Raw genomic sequence first — 12733 nt, 5'->3', positions numbered from 1 at the left:
GATGGCAGAGCTGAGAAAGGAGCTCAGAACTCCAGGCTTCCCCAGTCATGCATTGTGAACATAAAACCTACCCCAATCTAATCCATCTAGGTATTTCTACGCACCATTGGATCATTTCCCCAAGAGTGCACTGCCTGCCTCCCAGGAAATAGGGTTTCCGTCCAACGAGCGGCTAGCAGTTTGGCATGAAATAATTCCTAATAAACCCCACCTCCCTGAGCCTATACTCCCACCAGCTAGTATCGGGTTAGTCCTCCAGCGAGTAGGTTCTTAATACACTTTTTAAGTGTCGGTCTTAAGGGATGCACTATAGAACATGTCCTATAAATGCAATAATCTTATTACGAAGTTGCCTTCTTTCTATAAAGATTGGGGGAAGAATCAGATTCAGTCTGACAGGAAAAGGGATGGGACAAGGCATTAGGAACTAGAGGGGATGGGCTAAATCACACCCCTTGTGAATCATAATCTCATTCCCTAAGGTCACGAACGGAAAAGTCTTGTGTGGCTACCAGACTGTGGAATGCTGTACTTTGCAGAGGGTCACAGGATGGCAGCACTTGAGAGTTCACTCACTCTTTCAAGCATTTGGCATATTTGTTTTTTAAAAGGGCTGAAATGAATTGTTGTCTCTCCCCCCCAGTCGATCTGACTCCCATGTTGCGTTATCGACTGAAATGTAAAGTGTCTCAGTGGATTCCTTGCTTTTGTCCTAATTCAGCATACATGGTCCATGGCTCTGTTGCTCTAGCATGAACAACATACATTATGAATGTCTTTGTAATTCACAGGTTACCAGATCGCCTCTTGGGAGATTTATCACAGTCCCTTTGCAAAACCCTTGGACTAGTCTGCATATATTAGCTATACTTTATCTCACTATGTGATCTTCCAATATCAACCCAAGGCAGTTTCCTCTGCAATCTGTTCTTGTAATCTGTGGGGAGGAGGGCAGAATGTCCTCAGGGGAGCTAAATGCTTGTTTGTTGACAGTTTATAATGGTAACCTGAACACAGCAGGAGGAAAAAGAAACACCTGTAATGTGATTCTTTCACAACTGCACAATGGGCTAGATCAGGAGTGGGGAACCTCTGGCCCAGATCTGGCCTCCTGCTTAATTTCATCCACCCCGTGGCAAGTCTCTGTGCCACGGGCCAGAAGCCCTGAACCTCGGCGCCACCCCGGGGGGCTGGAGCCGCGAGCACCAGCTCACCCGCTGCAGGGGGAAGCTAGGGTGCCAGGCCAGTCACTTGGCTGTCCCAGCGGCCCCGAGGCGTAGGGGCGATCAGGGAAGCTCAGAGTCCGTATGTGCCTACCCCCGCCTGCAAGTGCCGCCCCTCAGCTCCCATTGGCCGGGAACTGTGGCCAATGGGAGCTGTGGGGGCAAGCAGCGCGCACAGCCGCCTGGCCACATTGTGTCCGCTTCCAGGAGCAGCGCAGGGCCAGGACGGGGGAAAGCCTGCCTTAGCACCGTTGTGCTGCTGACCGGGAGCCACTTGAGGTAAGTGGTGCCCGGCCGGGGCCCATATCCCTCATCCCCTTCTGCACTCCGGCCCCAGCCCTGAGCTCCCTCCCACATCCCAATCCCCGCCCACAGCCCACACCTCCATCCCAACCCCCCTGCCCAAGGTCAGAACTCCCTCCCGCAATCTAATTCCCTTTCAAAGCCTGCACCCCCATCCTGAACCCACTGCCCCAACCCAGAGCCCCTTCCTGCACCCTGAACCCCTCATTTCTCGCCCCACCCCGGAGCCTAGGGGAAGCCCCGAACCTCTGTGCCCTGCCCCCACCCGGGGCTGTGTGTGGCCCGCGACTGATTTTTTCTGTGCGTCTGTGGCCCCTAATAGAAAAAAGGTTCCTATCCCTGGGCTAGACCGTCAGCTGGGTAAATGGAGCTACACATGTTTACACCACAGGATCTGGCCCAACAGCTGTAAGTACAGGTCACAGAAATAGCACCATTTCAAAGGCTTCCTTAACAGGGAAGACTTGCAGTAATGCTAAATGTTTCCCACCCAGAGAGAAGAGTCCTGAGCTGCGAGAAGCCTTCAGAAAGATACACACACACACACGGGTCTCACACCAGTTTTACACAGACATAGCCTCATTGATTTTAGCAGAGTTACCCTTGATTTACATAGGTGTAACGGAAGGAAAATCAGGCCCACATTCTGATTCAAAGAGGCCCATTTTATTTCGGTCCCACTCACATAGCAACGATTGTGCTGGGAGGACCCAGCCATATGGTTATATGTGCCCTACTTCAACCACTTGTTATTTTGCTCAGTGCAGGAATTAGTGGCCGAAATTCTGTGACCTGTGTTATGCACAAGGCCCTACGTTTTCGGTATTTACTAACGTTCTCCAAAAAATTCCCAGGTTTTGAAAAAGCCAATATTCGGGTTTGATCCATTTAAACTTGAATTTTGGCTTTTTTGGGACCTCTGCCCACTGTTCACTGTGAGTACCAGGCACCCTCCACCCCCTCTCCTTCGTATTCACACATCACTTTGGAAAATCCAGGCCCAGGTTTCTACCGTATAACAAGATTAACTCAGTAGCTTTGTACAGCAGGTGTCCTTCGCAGTGTACACTTTATACCGTACACAGGATATGACCATCCTCAGTTATTCAAACCTTTGTCACCTCTTGGCTTCATTACAGCAATGAGATACACCTGGGCACAAAACCTTCAGCACACAGGAAACTCCAGCTAGTACAGAACGGTGCAGCACGTCTCCTCAGCAAAACAGGCTACAGTGAGCACATCACACCTGTCCTCCGCTCTCTATGCCGGCTTTCCATAGTCTTTCTAAGCAAGTTCAAGGTCTTGGTCTTTATCTTCAAAGCGCTCTACAGCCTGGGTCCAGGATACCTAAAAGACTATCTCTAAAGCTCCAGGATGAAGACCACGGCTGACAACTTTGCTCCTCTGGCCCAGTGGGAACTCTCAACAATAAGAGTAAAGCTTGTTTGTGCAGGAAACAGAACTTTCCCCGGGCCTGGTCCGAGACTGTGGAATGAACTCCGCCAAGTTCTAAGAACCGTCACAAACCTAACCCCTTTCCGTTTCAAGCACAAGGCACATTTCTTTGACCTTGCCTTCTCTAATAGTGCACACGCTTCTCCCTGTGGAGAGAGGATGGGTACTACTATAAAGAGGTCAGTATAAACACATATACTGAATAGAACAGAACCAAAAAAATAACAACCAGGAATTGAAAATACTACCTGTGTGTGCAACATGAACAAGTTAAGATGAAAGCCTGTATTTCCTGATTGGTTTTTAGTAACTGTGTAAACTAATTATTTATTAATTTTAATTATTCATTATTTTATTTAATTTATTATTTTAAATCTACATAAATAAAATTAAATAATGATGCCTATCCAAGGCTTTAGGTGCTCTAGTATTATGATACAATAAATACAATTACATTAAATCTCAGCAGCTTTAAAATGACTGGTTCCACAGGCTAGCCAGCTAGCCACCTATTCCCCTTTGGTTATGTCTATACTGCAGTTATACTCCCAGGGCTCGGGCTGTGGGGCTGTAAACTTGCGGTGTAGGTGTTAAGGCCTGGAGCCTGAGCTTTGGGACGCCACAAGGGGGGGCAAGTCCCAGAGCCCAGGCTCAAGCCCGAGCCCAAACTTCTACCTTACAATTTTACAGCCCCACAGCCCGAGCCCTGCGAGCCTCAGTCAACTGTCACGGGCCAGCTGTGGGCGTTTAACTGCAGCATAGACATGCCCCTCATTATCTAGGTAGCCCACCCTCAGCCCTCTCCAAAAATCCTCTCAAACTGATTCTTTTGCAGCGTGCCCAGAAAGACACCAAATTCAGACTCTCTCAGACCAAGGGGGGGACAAGTTCTGCAGTCTCAATACCCTCACAGAGAACATCGCACCAGTCACCTCCTCTCTTCCATAAAAAGGGGGATCCAGCTCGGTAGACCAGCTGAGACAGTATGGTACAGGGAGGGTGCAGTCTGTCAGGTCCGGGTGGTCCCAGGCCATCTAGGGGTTTATTAGGCCATAACCAACACCTTAAACTCCACCCAGAAGCCAGTGGGAAGTCAGTGCAGACCGTGGAGCCCTGGTATCATAATGTAGTATTTTGCATTTCATAAATATTTCAGATAAACACAATATCATTGAAAAACATTCAAAGAGGTAGGGAGAGGAGATGCAGGATGAGTAACAGAAGGTCAAAGACGCTTTGGACAGGTCTCTCCTACCTCCGGTCGTTTCTCCTTCTTCTGAATAGTTTTTTGGTGTGTGCAATTTCAGCCTCATGTGGCAATGGATGATAACCCTGGTTAAAAGAGGAAAAAAAGGCGATTGTGAATTCTGAGATCTATGAGGCAGAGATGTTTAAATAGTTAGAACTGGGTACTGGATACTAGTCCCACTGTGTGGATGTGGGTAAATTACACGTTGCTCCTTAGAGAGACAAGGTGGTTGAAGTAGAAGAAGAGCTCTGTGTGGCTCGAAAGCTTGTCTCTCTCACCAACAGAAACTGGTCCAGTATAAGATATTACCTTACCCGCCTTGTCTCTCTAATATCCTGGGACCAATACGGCTACAACTACGCTGCATGCATTGCTCCTTGTCTGTCCTACACAACAAGAAAATCGGTAGCACAGATTAAACTTTATAAATGCATCTCTCCCTCAGCTTGCAAGATCTGTAAAACAGGCATCATGACAACTACCTCAGGGCAGCTCTGGGGGTTAGTTAATCTGAACCCATCTGAAACTCTCAGATGAATGGTGTTATACAACGTAAACTTAAAGGATTATTATTAACGGCACCCGATATCTGATTTACTGGGAATTCAGGCACTCATGCCACTGAAATGTTATTTGTATCACTATGATAAGGGTGCTGTTTTATTTCCATTATAAACCATCCACTCTTTTTTTTTAAACTCAGCAGTAAAAATTTACAACATTTATTTGGAAAGATAAGGAGCAAAATTTAGCTGACAGAGCATTGGAGTGAGAGTCAGCAGGAATGTCACATCGTGTGCAGCTTCATGTCCACCTCCCATCACCACAACTTCATTTTGATATTAGGGTTCATCAGAGAACAGCAATACTCTATGCTTTGTGCTCTAATATACTCCCTGTATGCTTCTGTGATCAGTTACTTTATACACAAACCGCAGCCGCTATATACTACAAAGCCTATCACCCTCGTAACTTCGTTACAGAACCTACTATCTAGGATAACTAGTTAGGGAGACCGTGTTGCCTAGAAACCATGTTGCCTAGAAATCAGAACAAGCCCACTGTGAGAGTCAGAACACTCCTGGCTTCTATTCCTGGCACCCCATTTATTCACTGTTTTAGCACAGGTAAGTCAATAAATAAATCACATACTTAGTGCTTAAAAAGCATTTTTCCATCCTCACGGTGCTTTACCATTATTAATTAACCCGTACAACACCTCTCTCATATAGGGGCATATTATCCCCATTTTACAGATGGGGAAACAATAAGTGATTTGCCCGGCCAAGTTAGTGAAAGAGCTGGGATTAGAACCCTGGCTCCTGGCTCCCAATTTTATCCCCTATCCCTTAGACTATGCTGTGTTCACTGTGACTCAGTTTACCCATCTGATAAATGGGGAGGATTTTACTTACTTTCATCCTACGGGTGTTGTGAGGCTTCACTGATGCTCACAAAGAGTTTTGAGGTTCTTAGATGAAAGGCACTAAATAAGTGCAAAGTATTATTTATTTTCTTGGATCTATGAAGCCATGATAACCACCAAAGGCAGTAAAAATATTTTATTTATGCACTACAGTACTTCCCAGGCTGGCAGTAAAAGCACTGTAAAAATCACTCTTTATATTTCCATAACAATCCATCTTCTCCTCTGAGTTACAGTCTCTGCCTCAAAGCTAATGAATCACCACATGAGAGAGGCCACCAGAAAGTGGCATGCATCTGGGGAGGAGAGAGTATGTCTGAGCATGTAGCAGTTCTTTGTTACACTGGCAAAACAACAGGACACACCTACCACACTTTCAAAAGTTCCCTCTCTCCCAACACCTCAGTAAAAGTTATTAGAGTTCACTTTAGTAGCCATTACAATAGCAAGAATACCACTTCCAGATCCTCGTGGGAGATGGTACAGAAGTGCAAAGGTCTTTATGAACATTAATGAATTTAGCCTCACAACCTGCCTGTGAGCTAGGCAAGCATCATAGCTTCAGACATTTTAAGGCCAGAAGGAAGTGTTATGATAATCAAGTCTGAGCACTTGCATAATACAGTCCAGAGAATTTCATCAAGTGGCTCCTGCATGAAGCCTATAACTTTTTGTTGAGCTAGAGTACATCTTTTAGAAAGACATCCTATCCTGATCTGAAGGCTTCATATGATGAAGAATCTATCACAGCCGTAGGTAAATTGTTCCAAATGTTTACACTTTGTTTAAGTTTGCCTAGCTTCAATTTCCAGCCTTTGGACCATGTTAAGTGTCCGTCTGCTAGATTAAAGAGTCCTCTGCTACCTGAAATCTACTCCTTATGTAGGTATAGCTCATGTGCAAGTCATTTCTGAACCTTCTCCTTCACCATTTTACATATGGGGAAAGTGATGCACAGAGAGATTGCATGACTCAGCCCAGGTGCCACAAAATTTGTGGAAGATCCAGGACTAGAAACAGTTTTCCCAACTCTCTATTATGTATTTAACCACAAGACCGTCTCTCTGCTCTTGAAATCCATATCAAGATGCCCTTAATACATACGTTACAGTCTCTGCTACAACATATAAGTAGTGACAATGTGTGTTATTGAAACCCAAGAGGAGATGACACTGTATTCGTTTTCAAGCAGATTAATCTTGGAGTGTCCAATGGGGCTACTGTGTAGTTCAGCAAAGTACAACAACATGGTGTTCTGCAGTAACTTGCTGTAAGGCCATTCACCTGGCATCATAAATACTGTTCCATTTATGCTTGCTGGATCTTGTCTCACAATTCTACATAGCACACCACTGATTAAGGAAAAGATACTAGAGTACTCGGCTACTTTGCTGAAGAACCCTGTAGTAATGCAGTGCAGGAAAGTTTGAGGCCATTACACTACGGCATTTTTTAAAACTAAAGTTAATGCATGCAAACAGTTAATAGTCCTCTCTGGCAAGCACAAGGACCCGTAAACCAATTTCTGCAGGATTTAAGCTTTCATTAAATATCTAGAACTCCAGCCATTCCAAATGTAAACTCAGCATAAACTGATGCATTGCTGCATGTCTCCCTCCTCACACAGGAGCTCTGCTGTTGCTCAAAACTTTACCAAGCAGCAGCAGAGCAAAATTAACAAAACTCTGGTTATCAGCATGGCATGTGGAAGACAGAATGATTACATCTGAGGGAATCTTCTACTCAGATGGGGCCTGCAGGGGACCTGAATGTGTCTGGACAGGAGAAAATTCTATGTCCCTATCAGGAAGTTAGGAATCTCCCTTTTCCATGGGGCACAGATCCCTTTTTCTAAACCCAGTCATGAGACTTTTATGTTTTCTTGGGGAGTGGAAGAGAGGAAGCCACCAGTCCTTGATTGGACATATTTTGGGGTTCTAGCAGGGCTAATTTTGGGGAAAGGAAGTCTACAATGGGGAGGAAGGGCATTGTAGCAGGCTAATTTAAAAAAAATGGCTGAAGCTGCTCAGAGAACTGGAATGTTAGAGTAATTCTTGGACAGATGGTTTAGAGAGCAGTCAAAAGGTTCATAATAAAATAATGTATTACATGGTTCCACTATGTATCTGACAGATATCCCCATTACGTGTGGCATAGTCATATTTTTACACACACACGTGTGTACACACTTGTTTTTAAGGTGACTTTTCTGAGGACAATCTGGATCTCAAGTGTGGTTTTCCAATCAGAAAATATTATTTTTCGGTAACCACACCTAATTAGCAGGTGCACTCTTCCCATTCAGTATGAAGGTGTAACTGACTGAGATGTAGCCAAAGGGGCAAGTTTAGCTAAGCAGTGGACTGGACAGGCAAATACTCAGCATTTTCTGCTACAAGAAAATTGGGATAGGAGGCGGCCATTTTAGTTTATGGCCTCCAGGCGAACACATCAATGAGTCAGTGCCTTCTCTGGTGGGCAGTAAGCGTCACACCCTGGTCCCCACAACAGTCTCAAGCAAAGGAGTTGGTTCAATTCCTCTCCGGGCAAGCGGTAAAATTATCTTCTCCTTTCAGGCCACAGAGCAGCTGTGGTTTGAAATTAACAAGCAACCGCTACTGCTGTTGGACAATGTGATTTTTCACAGCCTGTTTTTATATATAATTTTAGATAAGATACACATGCACAGTGTAAGAGGGTGGTCTTCCCCCTTTAAGGGTAGTGGGTGTCTGGGTCCAGACAATGCTGTTCCAAGGCCTAGCCCCCTCTGAAGAGCGGGTATGCAGTGATGCACAGTTCCCTGACGAATCTGGGGAACTGAAGTTCTTTGGGGCAGCTGGCAGTCTCATGACTAGCCACCATGTACGTAAGGCAACTCTATAACTTAGCTTAGCAGAATAAAGATCACGCTCCAGAGCTCCCAAGTAGAGGACTTGGGAGAGAGACCTCCAGGGAGTACGAGCCCACTGAGAGAGAAACCCCAGTTAAGAGGGCTACGAAGGATTGTGAAGCCCTAAAGGGAGGTGAAGTCCTGGCAAAGAATGGGTAAGACTTTTGAGCCTGGCGGGAGGACTATACAAGTGCTGAAGCTCATTGTAAACTAAAGCCTAGGGAAGAGGGGTGGCAGGTTTTGAGTGTCATTTTAGGGTAATTAACCAGACCCAGAAAGGGAGCAATATTGTGAAGCCAGCAGGTGTGATGGTTTGTTTGATATGAGATAGGAAGGTAAACTGAGGCAGTAGTTGGGCCTGAGGCTGGACTGGGTGAACCACTGCTATGGGCAGATAAATGCCTATGCAGGGGCAAACACACACACACACACACACACTTCGCTGTCTGCATTTTAACCACTTAATACATCTATTTTAACAATTCTTAACCCCCTGTTGCCCCACCCATAAGACTCGAGAAATGGGGCAGCTCTCTTTGTTGCCACAGAACCATTTACATACAAAATTCCATAGAGAGAACAAATAAAAATCTTTCAAGAACATGCTGACATTCTGCAGCAGCCTCGGAACCTGCCTCCCCCCTCCCACCCGCCACCCCACAGCAAACCACTCTCTACGCTGCACTGTCAGACTCATGAACTTATTAACCCAGGTTTCCCTGGTTACTCATCTGGGAAAGACTTAATGAAGTGGGGGTGGGAACCAGGGGAGAGAGGTTATATTTAAAGCCACTCTTATGGCATGTGCTGTTACAGTATTTGCAGGCTTCATGTTCTGTAACGTCTGCATAGGAAATTATACAAACTCAACCACTCCTTCTGTCCATTTCACTGACAATGTTAAACCACAGGAAGAAAAACAGATTAAGCCAATTATGCCATCATGAAGTTAACATAGCCTGCCTGACCCCAGGGGTCCAGTCAAGGGACTCCTAAAAGCGACGTCCTTACCAATTAAATGGTCTCAACCCAGCCATATCTGATCACCATCCCCGATCTAGCTTCTCAAAAACTCGTGTGTAAATTTATTCTGTGGTGGATAATTTCGAAGAGGTGTATCAGGGATAGTGCGGATCTGGCTGAAATTTAAGGGGCTGCAAAAGGTCAAATGTTGTCACTTTGCCCTCTGCTGGTAGGGACCATTTTATTCATTATGGTTTTCAGATGTGCATTTCCCTGCAGAAAAGAGCTGCCTTCATTTTTTTTTTTGTTTTACGGATGTTGTCTTTTCACAACAAATACTTAGAGAATTATGACAAAAGGGTAGTAAATTAACCAAGTAGCATCTTAGTTTAAAATAGCCACGTTGGAGCCAGGACAGCAGAAAAGAGCAAGAGAAATAGCAGGGTTTGTCGGCAAAAATAATGGGTGCTGAAAAATCATTTGGCATTACCAAGGCATTATTGGATGTGAGCTTTATCTCAGTGAGATTTTTACCACCGTCCTGCCCATGCAAAGAAACATCTCGCCCCTCAGTTTATCCTAAAGAAATGGCTGCAGAAGGCTTGAACTGAACAGGTGGGTTATGAAATCTACAGTAGATTCTAGTAGTCTCGCCCCATTTTATTGTATGCAAACCCCGGGTGTCTTTTTTGTTTTACTTTGAAGACACTGACGGTGTTATCACAAAGGTAAAATATCATCAGCTGGAGCCAGTACAAAAAACGGCAGTTCCAGAACTGACCTAGAAAGAAAACAAACCTGAACTGACACAGAAACTCATGAAACATTGTGAGAAAAAGATGTTAATCTGACTACAAAAGGGATTATTTACTCCAGGGCAGGAAAGTCCCGGACACCATAAAACCACAGCTACATTTATTTACGGAGATTTTACCGTGTCAGTGTCACGCTCTCAGCACTTTACAGTCAGTACCAAAAAATTCTAACCACTAACGTTTGTCCAACTGCCATATGAAACTCATAGCTCAACCTCCTCCTGCCCCAACTCTTCTCCCAAACGTCCCGTTCATCTTCTCTCCAAGGCACTGTAAAGTACATGAAGTCTAAGCTGACATGAGGCTCAGAGAACAGATATGCATTATGAAAAGAGAATACACTACACAGAATTCAAGAGTTAAATCACAACCACCTCCAGTGACAAAACATAGGGTGGCTCTTTGATCAGCATTGCAAAATTGTAACAAAAAATGTCCTTGTCCTCATACACAAGCTACTCACTCACTTTAGAGTGGGCGGGGCTTTGTTTGTGGGTAGAACTTGGGACAGCACCCCCACCAGTTTGACCCTGACCACCTGCCCATCCGATTTACACGATCAAGGCCAATACTTTACAAAGCAAAGAATAACTATTGTTTGTGTTTTGGCTGGAGACAGTTCCTTGGAGACTACCTGCTATTCCCTCCTCCCATTCCAGGAATTTCCACAGCACTCAGCCTTTCATTCACTTGTGAATGTTACAGGAGGGGAATTTTTTCTCCCTGTAGAAGATGGCAATGGCATGGCTCAAATCCTTGACCTGATTCACATGCCACAAAGTTGTACCAAACAATGACAGGAAGCTGCAAATAAACTATTTCCCTTCTACGAAAATTCAGATGATAAATTTATTCCTTCAAATTCCAAAGTATTCATTTTTTGTGGGAAGGTGTTTTTAGTAATACAGTCGCTTCTGCATAAGGAATCAACTGGTTTTCTTCCCTTAACTGAACTGGAAATCGATGGGATAAGCCACAACAGGTTTGCAAAATGCTCTGACCAAACAAAGATAGAATCTGAATTGTCAAAGCACTTTCATTAAAATAGGACCCTTCCACTCCACCAAAACCACAGTAAACTGGATCGCTTCTTAATCCGACTCATCAACCATCTTCCAACCTTACTGCTAGGTCTGGGGCTAGATTAGACCAGGACAGGAACGTGTAACAGAGTTTCCAATCTCCACAAGGACTGGAACAGAGCGTGGAAAATCTGCAGCTGCCTCCATCCTAGTTGCTGCAAGCCTTACAAGCTCCACGGCAGACAATTGAGAAGTCGATAAGCTCTGCAGCTGCCCACTGGAGCTCAGAGGCACCGTAACAGGATGTTCATGCTTGGTGAATCAGGACATCCCATCCCTACTGACGGGTAATTCATCCAAATGAGATGGGTGGGAAGTTGCTCCTTGAGAGATGTTCTGATTTAGAGGATTTCCTGGTTAACTGCTTCCCTATTAAGTGGAGTGTACTGTAAATGTACGATGGCCATTAAAGGCTAAGAGGCACATACAACAACAGTAACGTTTAGTTGCGGCAGAAATGCAGTTTTTAGTTTCAACAGGAGAATCTCTCTTGGAGGCACAGAGGAGGTCAGAGGGAGGTTATAGAACCCACTGTGGCTGCTATGGTGAGCGTTTTTATGATGTATATATAAAACTCTCTCTTCAGTGCATTAAGGTATTGTACACGGGGCCATTTCCACACACGGCCCCGCTCTCCCAGTTTGCCCCAAAGACTCAAAGCTTTCTTGGGGAGCCACAATGAAGCATTTGGTTCAGATGTTGCATGGACATTGCAAGCTGACTGCTAGTGATAATTTATGTACACCTTTCACAAAACTCCAGTCGTTACAAACTGTACCCCCATAGTGATCAGGTCACTTCATCCCACCAGTGAAACACATAAGCCCCAACTGAACAGCAGGAGCGTGACTACACAACACTGTTCAGGAGGCAGCATAAAGAACAGATCTGCAGTTAACATTTTTGGGATCACTGGGTAGGCAGAATATAATATTCCCACTTGGAACTGGGCTTGAACCTCACTTTTAAGGAGTGTGCTTACACGTGCTCTATGATTCAATTTTAAATCTCAACCCTGGAGCTTTTCAAGATATAGAATCATGAAATCACAGCAATGTAGGGCTGGAAAGGACCTTGGGAGGTTATCCAGTCCAGCCCCCTGAACTGAGGCAGGCCCAATTATACCGAGACCATCCCTGACAGGTGTTTGACTTCAAAACCTCCAATGATGGGAATTCCACAGCCCCTGTTGGAAAACTATTCCAGAACTTACCCTAATAGTCAGAAAGTTTCCTCTAATATCTAACCTAAATCTCCCTTGCTGAACATTAAGTCCATTTACTTCTTGTGCTTCCTCCAGTGAACATGGAGAACTGATCACTGC

General features: G+C 44.9%; 1 protein-coding gene across 5 annotated transcripts in view; it reads right to left on the bottom strand.

The window, feature by feature from the left end:
• Window positions 1-12733, bottom strand: part of CTIF (cap binding complex dependent translation initiation factor) — a 240841-nt gene that overhangs the window by 148487 nt on the left and 79621 nt on the right. For all 5 annotated transcript variants that reach the window (XM_024196380.2, XM_024196382.2, XM_024196383.2 and 2 more), the window contains one exon: window positions 4240-4316. In XM_024196380.2, coding sequence (XP_024052148.1) covers window positions 4240-4316 — 77 coding nt within the window. The remainder of the gene's footprint in view (window positions 1-4239; window positions 4317-12733) is intronic.

The sequence above is a fragment of the Terrapene carolina genome, unplaced genomic scaffold (assembly GCF_002925995.2).
Source record: "Terrapene carolina triunguis isolate 2854851 unplaced genomic scaffold, T_m_triunguis-2.0 Scaffold69, whole genome shotgun sequence".
Taxonomy (NCBI): domain Eukaryota; kingdom Metazoa; phylum Chordata; order Testudines; family Emydidae; genus Terrapene; species Terrapene triunguis.
Note: the sequence above shows the minus strand (reverse complement) of the source record. Positions and strands in the feature narration are given on the sequence as shown.